We start from the raw sequence: 15,292 nt of genomic DNA, 5'->3' as shown, positions 1-15,292 counted from the left end.
TGGGGAAACTCCCCCCTGTCAGGTGATAAGAAGTGGCCTGCTCACGAGCTCAGTTCGGGGCTCTCCCCAGGTTGGCAGAAGGAGAGTAGTGCCCAGGATTACAGTTTACTTTAGGGCGGCACCGGGTGAAAATTGTGTGTCATGGGATAACATTTTAGAAAAACAAAACAAAAAATTGAAAATATTTTCAGAAATCTGTGGCACCAGAACTGCTATGACATATATAGCCTGGGGACCCTCTCTCCCCTCATAAGTATTGAAGGAACAACGTTTGGCTCAATGGCACATAAGAGGACATAGTTGAAGGTTACAGTAGTTGGAATAAGTAGAAGACTAGACAATTTAGTTTTGTTATAGTTTATTGATGAATAATAAAATTATTTTTGCATTTCTCATCCAGAGAACATATGTGCACTTTAATAAATTAATCTGAAGTAAATAAGAACGTTATAACATTAAGGCCCGTTGTGTAATAAATTATTGGAGGAGCAGAGAGAAAAACGGCAACATAAGCTATATAAGTACGTATAGCCATACAAAGTCTGTGGCCAAAGAAATGAGAGTGAACTCAAACTAAAGGGTGCACTATAAAGTCCTTAGCAGTAATCTAACTCTGTGTACAAAATACAAATCAAGCCATTTGATTCCATTTGTACAATTAATTCTGAGGATTTAAAATATAAATTAAAGTACTTTTTCCTCAGAAGTCCAGGTCAGCTCAATAGGGGAAAAACACTTCTTTCTTTAATTGCAAGAAAGGCACAAGTAAGCAATTTACAGCCTTTATCCTGTATACCTAACTCTGGCCTTTAGTTTAAATAGTGCCAAAAATATAATAGATCTTTTTGCAATAATTGATTTTCAAAGACACAGCATAGATTATTCAATCTTGTGAAAGGCTCACTGTATGGGTGGAATTATGGTCTCAAACATATAATGTAAAATCTCCTTCAAAACAATCCAAGGCACACTATAGGTTTATTTGAGTCTAATGTATTTAAAATGACCTAGCTGTGATGAGGTCCTCAGTCATCGGGGTCATCATTGTCAGCAGTAGCAGCTTACAGTACACACCTACAATATTGTGTACACTAGTAATACGTTGTGTGGCATATGCTTCTCTAATAATGTATCAAGGAAGTGATGCATCCTCAACAGAAGGAAGGAGGGAAGAGCAATGAATGGAAGGTAAGAAGAGAGAATGTTTAACCTTATGTAAAAGAAAAAAAGAAAATATATATATATGCTTTTTATTTGAACTGGACATGTCCATTTTACAATTATTTGTTCTGTTCAATGGGGCAGTGTGCAAATGGTTGGCGGTCTGTGTTTGTAGTATGTATGCTACAGTATATCATTGACATTTTTAACAGCAGACATTTATGTGTCCAAGACAAGTCTATATTAGTCTTGACTTAACTTAACCACATGCAACTTAGCGTCCCTATGCTAGGCAATGGGCATGTCATTATAGGCAAATATTCTGCAAAAAATCTACAAGCTCGCAACAGGTTGTGACGCGCCAAGTCAGGGTTGATGCTTCCTTTCCATTTATTCAATTTATAAATATGATATATTTATAAATCTATAATATTGTACAAATACCATATTGCCTTGTAAAAAAATGCATTTTAAAGCTTGCACAAGAGTGCTTTGGATCGTTTTGAAGAAGACTTGCGTTTACATGTATTCAATTGAGACCATATTATTCCAGCTCTTCACAAGATGGAATAAACGCAGCACACCTGATGTATTCAAAGAGCACCTGTACTGTATGTGACGATCACCACAAAGACGCAGCAGCACTTCTACACCACGGTCTTCACCCACACTTACACTGTAAAATCCTTAATGTTCATTTAACTCGGAATGTACCCATTTGGTAACATTTGTACAGTTAAACCGATAAACTAACACTGAGGAATTTACGGTGTATAGTGATTTTGGACTATGTGGATTGATGGTAATTAATGGCCTTGGTGGACCTTTGCATGTTTAGCCAAATGCTGATTCCATTTGGAAACACCATTTCACAATTTCAGATTGACAGGTTCCTCGAAGTCACCAAAACATCTTTGTTAATAATGTTAAAAATGTATCATCAGCACTGCTTGTGCATGGGATATAACAAAATCGATCTATGATTTATTGTGATTTGTTAAACAATAATGCATGTTATACTCTATACTAGCATGTTAAGCAACGCAGTTATTCACCTTTAAAAATAAAAAAAGAACATAAATTCAGTGGATTTGTTTCTACTTTCATTTGAACACATTAAAATACATTTTAAGACCATGAAAGCCTCAAGCACAACAATGTGCTGGAAAATCAAAATCAAATGGTTGACACAGTTTGGTGCATATTTCAGGAGCATCTACTGTCTGTGTTCAAGTTACTGTAGGTGACAATATTCACATGATGGCATTCACAACATTCAACAGACCTGTTGCTTTTACATGAAAAACAAACACTGTAACCTTCCATGTTGATAACATTAAACTACTTTGTTCATTGCTATGGGCTATAGAGCATAGCAGTGGACATGGATTTCTGGACCCACTGAATCTGCAATTCTGGCATTTATTAAATGTAGTATATCATGTCATTAATTATTCAGTCCAGAAAACCACACCCACTGCTATGCTCTATATCTCCTCTGCTAGCTAGTGGTGGAGGAGGTAGTATGCTTCCAAAATCCTGACCAGGTAATTGACACTAAAAGATGGGACAGTTACATAAAAAAAAAACTCTCTTCCCCCCCAATGGTTGAACACTGTAGCCACCTAGTGAAAGTGCATGTACAAAACTAACATCTCCATGGTTAAACCCTTTGGTGAGCTGACCGTAACTATTATAAGTTAATGGATTTCATATGGATTATAAAATGTTGAGCCTTTGCATAATTGCTTAAAGAGACTGCAACAGTTTGTGTAGTCATATTTGCAATTGGGGAGGATAATACTCCTCTTACTTTTCGGTTCCTTCTTCCTTCTGAACTTCCTGTGCACATACTGTAACACATTGGACCATTTCCCACAATATAAGCCTTGTGGGCTGACATCCTTCATATCGCAGCCGTTAGGCTTTATATTAAATAGTCCCAAACTGGATGTGTCGTGTTACGCAGGCAGTGAAAGATATCAGTCCATTAGCCTTACTTGCTTAATGCACTCAACCCGTATAGCACCCAATAAATAGATAGGGTTTGTCTTTTTTTTTTAAACACAGAAGGATGAATTAAATTAATATTCTATGAACTTTAATTAGATAATAATAATAATAATGTTCATTAGGGCGGGTTTTGTTCATAGTTCATACCTCCAAATCACCACCTAAAGTGTTGGAGGTTACATGCAGAAAGACATTCAGCGTGGCCACTGCCAATTCTTTGATTGCTTTTGACTCAACTTAAAATACTGCAACACACTTAGGCATGCGTGTGTTTCATGCTTGCCGTACAAAATGCCTTCTGGAACGCTGCATTCACTCTGCATTAAAGCTACTAGCAATCGCATTGTTGCGCTACTGTCCAATAGCCGACGGGCTAGCTGACAGTTGGATGAACTGCCATGTACCAACACAGGTATGTGATTGTTGTGTGTTGATGAACGAGGTAACTAGGTGAGTGTAGCCAACATCAACTGAAGCCTCATTTATAATTTGTCGTGAACCAGTGTCACAAACTGAACATAGCAGCGCGATGCATTGTGTGCTTGTTGATCTGCTATGTTTTGGTGCACGACACAGGCGTATAAGTATAAATCAAAACAGTTTCCCTGGTCAAACAACATTCTAGCGACTGTTGCATGGCGAGGGTTAGAACTTTTGCTCTGTTCTTTTTTTCTGTTCTTCTTCCATCACCCTTCAATCAGGTCTCATGCAATATTCTTCTTCTTCCCTCTCCCTCTCTCCCTCTCCCTCTCTCCCCCTCTCTCCCCCTCTCTCTCTCTCTCTCTCTCTCTCTTGTCCATGCAATGATATGTATGATAGTGTCTTGGGGATGACAAACATTGATTTATGTGAGCAAAACGTTTCAATGTTCAAGTGAAGGATGTCTCTGAAAACTTGTAATAATCCAAGTCATTTTGTGTCACAGTCTTGACTGGGACTGTCCTGCAGGTCCTTTACAGAGAGTCAGTCAGGGATTGTGGTTGGTAACTGTTTGAATGAATGTGCGTGTTTTCAAAAGTATGTGTACGAGTGTGTGTGTGTGTGTGTGTGTGTGTGTGTGTGTGTGTGTGTGTGTGTGTGTGTGCGTGCATGCATGCGTGCATGTGAGAATGTGTAGCTGTATGTGTATTTTAGAGGGCTATGTCAACTCAATGTGTGGAGGTTGACTGAGGGACTCCACACTGCCTACAGCAGAGGGGTGACTGCTTGTGGACCCCTCTTCCTCTGTCCGCAGGAGGTCTGAGGGGCTGGTGGCGGGCTCTGAGGGAAGAGACAGGAAGTTGGCTCCCTGGCTCAGGAAGCTGAAATGCTCGTCCGATGGTCCCAGCTTGCACTCGCCGATGAAGAGTTCCGTCTCGCCCCAGTTGTCGATGTCATCGTGAGCGTTGCCCTGGCTACTGCTACTGTTACTGAGTGCAGAGGACAGGGTCGGGACATGGGCGGGTGAAGGCAGGCTGAGGTTGTGCGCCGAAAGCGATTTACCTCGATTGCATCCCCAGTCCGAGGGACTCTGGTCTGGACTTGAGGAGAGCAACAGCATGGGGTTGACTTCCAGGCTCAGATGCCTCCGCCACATACTCTTGTCTTTCAGGTCAGGTGTCCCCCTTCCCCTCAGCTGCACCGTTCCTGGAGCAGGGTTCATCTCAGTGACACCCGATTCCTGGTCGTCATCAATGCTGGACTCCAACACCACGGAGGGGCAGAGGGCTCGCTCCTCCTCCCTTTCGTCATCGTCATCCTCTAGGCCAGGGTCGGGGCGCCGAGGACGCCCAGGGTGCATCGGTGGCGGCAACTGGAGGGTGAACCCTACCGTGGATGGGGGTGGGGGAGGGAAGTCGGGGAAGTGAGCTCTCTTGGAAGTGCTATTGGGAGTTGTCAGGGAGGGGTACGGGCTATCGGGTGGGAGGAGGGGTGATGGGGTGAGGGAAGCCGTGGAGGGAGGGTAGGATGGGGGCGCAGAATCTGGGGGGAGGTCATCGTCGGTGGGAGCCAGGATGAGACGCAGACCCCTGGGGAGTTTAGTACCATTGCCTCCTCCCCCCATGGACTCACCTCGTTGGCAGGAGGTCTGGTAGTCAGAGTTGTGTTGGTGGTGGTTATCAAACTCAAACAGAGGTAAGGAGGACAGAGTGAGAGCTGAGGGGCCTTTCTGGAGGACTTGGCGATATACCTCCAGCAAAGAGTCCAACTTTGATTCTATTGAAGTTACCTGAAGAAGAGAGAAAAGGGGGTGGAGCATAGAGTTATAATACAATAGAGAAGACACCCAGAGGAAATCCTGAAGCGCAATGGACATAGTGGCCGAAGAAGGTATTGCAGTTTGGTAAGGTTTGGTCCTCAAACACATGAACGCGCACTAGGCTCCGTCCACTCTGCCGGTCTGTCGCGCGTTCATGTGTTTGAGGACAATCCATCCAGAATGCACACTGCTCCTAAACCGGAAGGAGGAGTGGATTCGCCTCATGCGCTTCTGAGCAACTCAATGCAAGTGGACGGGAGGAGAACTTGGGTGTCTTCTCTATTGTATATATACTCTAAGGGGTGGAGAGGGGGGTCAACAAGAATGTGCAAGTAGAGACGGAAAATTACTGCTATTATATCTTAACCCATTCTGGGCGGGAACCTCTTTTGGTGTTTTACCCCCTCAGGCCGGGAACCCATTTTTGGGTTCTGTACAGCATGTATATTGTATAGTATTCAAAAATTACAAAAAAATGATGCTGCTATACAAATATTTGAAGTTTTTCAGAAAACTTAGGTCAGGCTTTAGAAGGCGTTTTTAGAATCGGCCTTAGGCCTAAATGGGTTGGTGGTTTCAGAGTAGACTGTATGGCTTTGGCCATCTTATGCGTCACTTACATGTGTGATTATGTGCCTTAATTCAGACAATGAGACATTATGGGTTGAATTAAGTATTAAGTAACTATAATTAAGTAACTATCACATGTGGGAGCCAGGCAGATATGCCAGGCAATGTTTTTCCTCAATAAACAACCAAAAAGGAGGAAGATTTAGACCCAGTATTGAATTGGCAACATGGGTTGGCAATTCTCCAGGTGGACATGGTTAGATCTCCAGATCAGGAACAGTATAGTGCTTCATTCCCAGTGATTTAACACTAAATATTTGTGAAATTGCAACAGTAATGTTCCCAGTAAAGGTGTCAGTTTCTCTGATTTCCAGAAATCACAGAAACTTCCATTTACTGTATATATGTATGTGTTGGTAGATGTTGGTCATCATCATTTTTCGACCGCGGTCGAGATCATGGATTTCACAATGCCACGCCAGACTTTCCGGTCCTTCATTGCTATCCCCAGTTCCTGCTTACTGTGCATGTGTCCCTAGCGATGACATCAGGGAATGACAGTTTTCTACCTCTGGTTTGCTTTGCATCACTGCTTTTTGCAGATGATGTGGTCCTGATGGCACCATCGGTCCAATACCTTCAACTCTCTCTGGAACGGTTCGCAGCAGAGTGTACGTCGGCTGGGATGAGGATCAGTGTCTCCAAATCTGAGTCCATGGTTCTCAACAGGAAACCGGTGGATTGTGCAGACAGTCCAAGTAGGGAATGAGGCATTACCCCAGGTGAAGGAGTTTAAGTATCTCGGGGTCTTGTTCACGAGTGAGGGGAGGACGGAGAAGGCGATCAGCCGGAGAATCGAAACGGCAGGGGCGGTATTGCAGTCGCTGTACCGCACTGTTGTGACGAAAAGAGAGTTGCTCGGTAGGCTCTCTGCCTACCGAGCAATCTTCGTTCCTACTCTCACCTATATGGTCATGAGGTGTGGGTCATGACCGAAATAATAAGGTCGCGAATACAAGCGTTTTCTCCGACAGGTGGCTGGCATAGGGTGGGAAGCTCAGTCACGCGGGAGAGACTCGGAGTAGAGCCGCTGCTCCTTCGCCTGGAAAGGAGCCAGCTTAGGTGGTTCGGGCATCTGGTTAGGATGCCTCTCAGGCGTCTCCCTAGAGAGGTCCTCGATGCACGTCCCACTGGGAGGAGACCCCGGGGCAGACCAAGGCGCAGATGGAGGGATTACATTGACTCACTGGCCTTGGAACGTCTCAGGATCCCCAAGAGAAGAAGGGATGATATAACCTCATTGTCAGCTATGTAGCAGTGGCCGGCAAACTGTATTCTTCTGGATCGGACTAGTGAAGAAACACGGGGAAGGTTGCCGTATATTAGATTAGTCAATGGGTGTCTCTTCCAAGAGAGATTTTGCACTCTCATTAGAAGGCGGGTGTAAGTGCCATCCAACCGTTTCTCTAATTTCTTTGAAAGTGTCCATGTCCATGTACATGACCTAGAATTTCACATTTTCGCAATTACACTGCCAGAATGCCTATAACAGCATGGAGGTACACACGAATTTGACCCTGTCATGGTCAGTTTTGCCATGATATGTTAGGGGTGCCACGACTTCCCACTCAGTGCATCACTCCTGCTGGACCTCGACGATACGCACGGTTGACCGGTCGTGTTGTTCTTGAGATACACTGGTGACACACACGTATGCACATATGTATGTAAGTATGCAAAGATTTTCACATTTATAGTATACCACGTACCTGTCTCTCTACCTTACACACTCGTCCCAGCATGCTCATGTCTTCCATTGCGTCTCCGTCAGACTGGAGCTTGTCCCTCATTTTCTTATCATTGGGAATCTGTCCTTTACCAAGGATCTGGTCCACCCTGAGTAGCACGCACACGCACACGCACACACACACACACACACACACACACACACACACACACACACACACACACACACACACACACACACACACACACACACACACAGTCTAATTATTATTAGACAATTGTTAAAACACTGTGTCCAGAAACCCCAGGTTGGTTTGAGGGTATTCCAAAGCAAGTAACAACAGACCTAAGGCTAGATAAACAATGTTACTGTTAGGGTTAGTGAGACAGAACACAATACCACTGCTGTTGAAACCTTGGAACTCCAAAAAGTCTACATCTATATCCTTGATTTCGAGGTGATTCATTTTAGAAATATTATTTGGATACATCTGGTCATCTGGGACAACTTGAATTTAATTTAAATTATGCTTTTCTAACTAACTAATATATGAGATTATACCTGAAGTAATGTCTTTGATGATTTTTCAGTAGTAATAATATCAACAGCAAGACAAAACCAACTGTCCCGCATTACCTGCTGTTAACTTTCGCTTTCTACATATTATATGTACATATACAAACATACGCAATTGCTTGAGTGGGTTCTTGGGCCAAGAGTTCATGAAACCACCCTCAACCATGCAAGAAAACTCAAAACACCAATACTGGAATTACAAGATTCCGTTTAAAACAGCAGTGATGTAAAAGTACTGAGAAAATTAACTACTACGTTAACCCAAAGCTATGGCATGTTGTTAGCATATCAAATGAATCACACACACACACACACACACACACACACACACACACACACACACACGCACACACACGCACACGCACACGCACACACCACATCAGTCACATATTGGATCGACATGCATACCGATCGACATGTCAGCCTCCGCTTTGGCTAGATGCCTTGTTAGATTTAGCCCCCTGTGTTATAGTACAATAGGAGGCCAATATGCCACCTCCAACATGCAACGATCTCCAAGAAAGGCTCACTATTTAGCAGAGTCCTTCCACGACATAGATACAGTACATAAATGTTCCCAGGGTTTTGGGAAACATTTCTAACATTTGCATTTCTCACACACAGCAACTCCACTACTGCACACCAGTTAGTTCTGCTCAGAGCAAGCCAAAGCCCTCTAAATAACAGTTATTATTACTACTGTATGTCTGTGTGTTTGTGGGGGGGGGGGGGGGTGTCTCTTTGGGGTCTTAATCAGAGGTTCTCAACCTTTTCTGAAAATCTTGAAAAGTGTCCGTGGCCCACTCATCTGACCACTTAACACTGCAGCCTTTGGCTGATGGGTGGCCCGTGTGCATTTTCAGAGCACAGCTTATTTAAATTCTGTGTTCTGGCTTGGCTGAATGATACCAACATATACTGTGTACAATACAGTACCATAAAAGCTCCTGTTTAATGGAATAATAATTAAATATCAATTTCCCAGCCACCATGACATTGTTTTTTCTCACATGCCATTTTAAAATATTACATTTTATTTATATTATCATCACAATCTCAATGATTTTGTGGGCCACGGCGCACAGGTTGAGAATCACTGGTCTAAATGAAAGGAATCCAAATAACCCTGCAGTGCAAGAGGGCTTCCTCCTGGTGTTGTGGTTGTAATAATACTGCAGAGCAGGAGAAGACACGTTCCTGGATCTGCCGTTCATGCTGGGCCCTGGGCCCGCTCCACTGGCCACTCTGTGTAGGAGAGACACTGCGTCAGGTTTAAAACACACACACACACACACACACACACACACACACACACACACACACACACACACACACACACACACACACACACACACACACACACACACACACACACACACACACACACACACACACACTAAGCACTAAGCACACTAAGCACTAAGCACACTAAGCACTTACTAAGCTTACTGTAACACATGGCCTTAATGAACACATATGCACTCTCTGACCTGACGAAGATCTGTCAAGATCAAAACGTTCTTTTGGTCATTCTTTACCAAAAGAATGGTGTGCGGGCCCTACCTCCTTCCACATATGCACTCTCTCCCATATTACACTCAAACGCAAACACTAAACATATTCCACGCTGCTCATTCGGAAGCAGCACTACAAACACAGCATCCACAACGCTAGCATCACTCATGACAGCTTCCCGACAGCTGCAAGAACAACTTCGAAGGAGACCAAAATGACTATGATTGCTGACTAATAGCTTACAGTATATTCAATACACCATCTCTAGCCCCATCACACATAATTCCTGGGAACAAAGATTGCTACTACTGTAGGTTAGTTGCATTCATTTGGTGTCTATATTAGTCGCTGATTAGAAAACTACAATCAGTGTCGTCGTGGCTAGAAATCCTGGGCCCTCTGACAACAGGCCGTTTAATAATATCAGTTCAACTGACACAAGAGTACAAGTATTTTATACAAATGTAAAAAGTACTCTGGAGTACAACGGTGTACCTTGCCAAAAAGAACAGGTGTTCAAGTTAACAGCGAGACACATTGCTACTGATTTTCACCTAACCTAAAAATCGGTACTTTTCGGCAAGTGCCGAATTATTATGACATATAAATTAGGCTTTAGTCTACTTCACTGTAACCTACAATGAAAGCCGAAAAGTGAAAGTGAAATGAAAGTACGGAATTAATACTATATCATTTGTTAACAGACTAAATTCCAACTACAGTAAATGAGGTCATTAGGGAGCTCATTTGTGAATCAATCATATAGTTTCCCATATGAAAAACATAACCATTGTTATACTACAAGCTCTTGCATTTGTCAGATTTGAAGTTTAAATTCCAACCTTGCACAACAGCATGGTCAGAACAGGATTTTAAGCAGAGTGTGTTTTTGTGAAGAGAGACGTTTGTAATTTTTTGCAAACTAAGAATATGTTTGTGTTATAAAAGGGGATAATACCAATTTTCTAACACATACTAAAAATCCACTGCACTACACACTACCAACAGAGACACATCAAAGTCCAGTCCAAATACTGTGATGGGATGCGATGGAACTGACAACATTAAAGCAATGAGCACCAACACAGATGCAGTGTGATCTGAACCGTCCTTAATTTTCACAACCATGAATCAAAACAGCTTTGAACTCCTTAATGACCTTTAGACCTTTTAAATTAGCATTGAGGCTTGAAATTTGCTACAGCCAAACCTGGATCAAACTGTATTTTGCAAATATTTTTGGCTTTAGCCGTTTTAACCTTCTGGGGGTATAGGCTACCAGATAGGCAAGACACAGCGGTAACTAACATAATGCAGAGGAATTGTATCTGTGCTACATGAAACCAACATTCACCTTCACAAATAATACTCTTTGACCCAGGTCAGGCTACACTATCAAGGTGCATTTGGTTATGTTAGTTGGGGGTGGGGGGGGCAGGCGGATGGAGCAGGACGGGGTTGGGTCTAACCCCGCTGTGGAGGGCTTCCTTCGGGCCTGGCTGTAATATAAATGCAGGGAAGGGGAGGAAAAGGTCTTGGCTCGGCTGCTCAGGGGCCGCTGGGCAGGACCCACAATGGAGTCCAGTCTGAGAGAGAGAGGACACACATAAACGGAGTGAGAGAGAGAGACACGTACACAGTGAAATCCTCCGTGTAAATTTGAGTCTGAAAGTGTATGAATGTAACTACATTCTTCATGTGGCTATTAATGATCCAAATACTACGGGACAGAAGTCCCAAGCCGAGTGTGAGCGTGCTCTACGGTCAATTAAGAGATGGACAGACGGGTACAGACTCTCAACAAAAAGTCTATAGAAACAGTCCACACTCACAAGGTATCTTTTCTTTGATTTGTGTATTTACCGCAACAGCAGTCAATGACAAACAGACGTATTGGCTACTCAGACCTTCATCAGGCAGCGTTTGCCCCGCTTATATAGCTTTTTTGCAGTAGTATATACAATCACGTTACAATACACAACAGTGTATATCGCGCAAACATACCTCAACAACAATACAAAATAGAATCTAATCATTAAGTATGGTAATACACAAAAAACATTATCAGTACTTCTCAAATTACAATCCCACAAGAATGGGTTTTAGGTTACTATAAAAATAAATTCAACAATAATGAACAAATTAAGTAGCTGAAAAACTTGAGGACTTAACATAAGGAGACATTACTAGCAATGACCTACTCCCTATACTGTTATATAAACCATGTTGGAGTTTGTTTGCCAAACTGTTCCCGATATTCTATATTGTGTTAATAATAATAATAATAGCACTTCCCCTTGGGGATATAGCAAAGGCCCAGTAATAGTGACCAAAAATGCACAAAAAAGTGACTTTATATGCTGGCCACTTCTGAGGGTAAGGTGGATATAGTGTGTGTGTGTGTGTGTGTGTGTGTGTGTGTGTGTGTGTGTGAGAGAGAGGTAGCGAGGTACTGCTCAGTTTCAGCCATTATAGGAAGCCGCTCAATTTGGAAGAGGCGTTGTTTCCTTAACCATGATTTATGTCTGCTGCCCTGTGTCCGACATGTCAGCTGTACTGGATGGATGCTTTGCCGTCCATGCACGTTGTAACTGGCTGCTCTCCTATTGTCAAACTGCACTGGCAGTGTTTATGTCCTTTGTACAAGGTATTCCTGTACTTCTCATTATGTGGACATAAATAAACATTACAAATGTGTGTGTGTGTGTGTGTGTGTGTGTGTGTGTGTGTGTGTGTGTGTGCGAGCGAGCGAGCGTGTGTGTGTTCGTGTGTGTACCTTGTCTGAAGACTCTTGATGCGACAGAGCATGTCCAGGTGTCCAGCAGAGTACTGCTCTATGACGTCCTTCACATCGTACGGACGCAACGTCTCTTTAAACTTCTTCTTAGCAACGTGAAACTTCATGATCCTAGAGAGAGAGAGAGAGAGAGAGAGAGAGAGAGAGAGAGAGACAGAGATAGAGAGAGAGAGGAAGGAAGACAGTAATCTCTTGTTGAAACTAGCATTTTTGCCAGAATGTGTGGTTACTAGAAACAACCACTAGAGGGAGTTGACCACACACGCATCAATTATGCCCATTTGTTTTTAGATCAAACTCAAAGCAATCATTATTCAACCATCTTCAAGGGGTATGTTATGGGAGAACAAAGTCTTCTTGCCCAAACAATTACAAACTTTAAACCCATTATTTAGCAACTACACCTGGAACCCCTCTGACTCCGTACTGCACAAACACAACCACCTGGTACCGCTCCGGCTCTGTACTGCACAAACACAACCACCGCTGGGTGAATAATATTGATACTGGTAAGAGGATCAACCCAGTTAGGCTCACTCTGGCTCCCTAATGGCTCCCGCCCTGCTCCAGTTGCCTGATTTCCTCACTGTCTACGTAGAAACAACAGCGAAAGACGAGCCGATGCAATAACAGTCCCGGCCGGGGAATCAAACCCGACACCCTGGGAAAGGCATAGGCACCTGGGGAATCCTGCTGCCCATGGAGGAGGCCTGCTGGGTGGGCACACTGGCTAGGCTTACTGGGGAGGAGAGAGGAAGCAACAGCCGTAAGGAATGGGTCAAGTGGCCTTAGGGGTTAAATAGGCAGGGCTGAGGTCAGCGAGAGATTATTATTGTTGCGTACCATACAGAAAGACATATTGACATGTGGTAAAAAATAAATAAAAATAAAACATTCAAGCTTAAGGGAGGAGGTTTTTGTGACCAAAACATGTCAAAATAGGCATGTAAAAATTTCCAGGGTTCAAATAATGATTATTTGTCAAGTGGTTTTTAGCGTTTTAGTGTTCTTGTTTGCAATGTGTGTTGATATTATTTGAGGGGGTCAGGAAAACCAAGATGGTTTGGTTCTCACATGATTGCAGTAAGCTGATATAATAACCAGTTGAAAAGACAGTGATACAAAACACCCTGCACGCACTCACAAACACACATATATCATGTGTAGCATGCATGGTTCCCATGGCGTGTGTGCGGGACGGGTGTTCATCTTTCTTTCCTTATTTCTATGCTCCACCGCTGTGAGGGCTCAGAGTCATGCCTTAGGTGTTTTCAGCAAGGGGTCTGGTCTGTGTGTGTGTGTGCGTGCGTGTGTGTGTTTTCGGAGTCCCACTGATTCCTTTTCAGTGTTTCTTCTTCATGTATTTTTCAAACTAAATCCATGTCCATCACAGCGGGGGATCTGATCTGATATTAACATCATATAGTATTTCTCCCAGCCGGAGGGGAAGATATCATTTTAACCGCATATGTTGTTGAGCAGAGTCTCTCTGGGCTCTATGCTAGTGAACTTTCTATTCTCGCTGTGCATTAAATATTTTCGCTGAAAACAGACGATCGTCAAACTATTTTCTGTAAATACGGATGCTGGGGCTTAAGTGTCCAAAACCACCATCTTACTCTGGGTCTACAACAGGTAAAGAATGTACTTGAATGCATTAGAGAATACTGTACATTCCTGGCGTACAACATATGTGATGGATACGTGCATCAAATACATAAGCAGAAGGCTTGCTGCCATATGTTTACAATATCCCCGGTATGACACTGACATGTTCTACCATTTCCCCATGGTCTTTCAAGTCATTCTCCATTCTGTCTGTGTGTGTGTGTGTGTGTGTGTGTGTGTGTGTGTGTGTGTGTGTGTGTGTGTGTGTGAGTGCATGCGTGCGTGCGTGCGTGGGAGAGAGTGTCTAGGCTGTTAGGAATAGCAGAATGTACAGCAGATGAATGAAAAGACACAGAGCCTGGTGTTTTATGGAGTGTCTCGAGCCAGGCCTTATGTTTAATTTATACTCGCCGGAAATAGCATCGTAATGTGACGTGTTATGATCGTATAAGTCAGGCATTACGCCAGCTTAAAGGGTGTACAAGAGTGCATGGGTGGACTATGTAGAACTCTGTCTGCACATTCTATTGACTGGAAAAAGGTGCCCTTCGTCCATTCAGCCGAATTTGCTTGCCTTGTCTGGCACCTACTGTAGTTGATCGAGTTGAGACTGAGAGAGCAACTGCACGTAGCCAGTAACAGAACGTTACTCATTATGGCGAAGGGGCAAGCATGTACCGATGCAGCACAAAAACGATTGCGCAATTTGCGCTAGGCCGGCGCGGGTCGGAAAACATAAATAAAAACCTAAATAAATAGACCAGTCGATTGTAATAGTGTCCCCCAATAGTGTGGGGACATTCAGACCCTTCTGACCCCCCTCCTGTGCCTATGATGCTGTGGCAGTTCCTCTAAAGGACAAGAAACTCTGCAAGAAAAATGTCTCAAACGTCACACTCACCTGACAGCTCTGATGACCCCCTTGAGTGAATTTGAAAGGTCCTCCACGGTGACATCACAATGGCAACCCCTCTCATCAAAGGAATCCTCCGTGGTCATGGCTCCGTCTACTGGGAGACAGACAGGGCAGATGACGCGTCAACTAATGTGCCCTGCCTCAGAAAAT

The 15,292-nt window shown here is 43.4% G+C and overlaps 1 protein-coding gene across 5 annotated transcripts in view; it reads right to left on the bottom strand.

Annotated features, from left to right (window-relative positions):
* Positions 1–352: 352 nt before the first annotated feature.
* The window catches only part of kcnq5a (potassium voltage-gated channel, KQT-like subfamily, member 5a), a 116,362-nt gene continuing 101,422 nt past the window's right edge, over positions 353–15,292 (bottom strand). For 3 of the 5 annotated variants that reach the window (XM_080782724.1, XM_080782723.1, XM_080782725.1), the window contains 5 exons: positions 15,128–15,236; positions 12,598–12,729; positions 11,291–11,407; positions 7,753–7,879; positions 353–5,383 (listed from right to left, as the gene is read on the bottom strand). In XM_080782724.1, the coding sequence (XP_080638850.1) occupies positions 4,313–5,383; positions 7,753–7,879; positions 11,291–11,407; positions 12,598–12,729; positions 15,128–15,236 (1,556 nt within the window). In that variant the 3' untranslated portion in view covers positions 353–4,312. The remainder of the gene's footprint in view (positions 5,384–7,752; positions 7,880–11,290; positions 11,408–12,597; positions 12,730–15,127; positions 15,237–15,292) is intronic. The other 2 variants (XM_080782726.1, XM_080782727.1) reach the window with 2 other exon arrangements.

Source organism: Protomyctophum bolini (genome assembly GCF_963924005.1).
Source record: "Protomyctophum bolini genome assembly, chromosome: 14".
NCBI lineage: Eukaryota > Metazoa > Chordata > Actinopteri > Myctophiformes > Myctophidae > Protomyctophum > Protomyctophum bolini.
The sequence above is the reverse complement of the archived record's forward strand: the minus strand, read 5'-3'. Positions and strand labels throughout refer to the sequence as shown.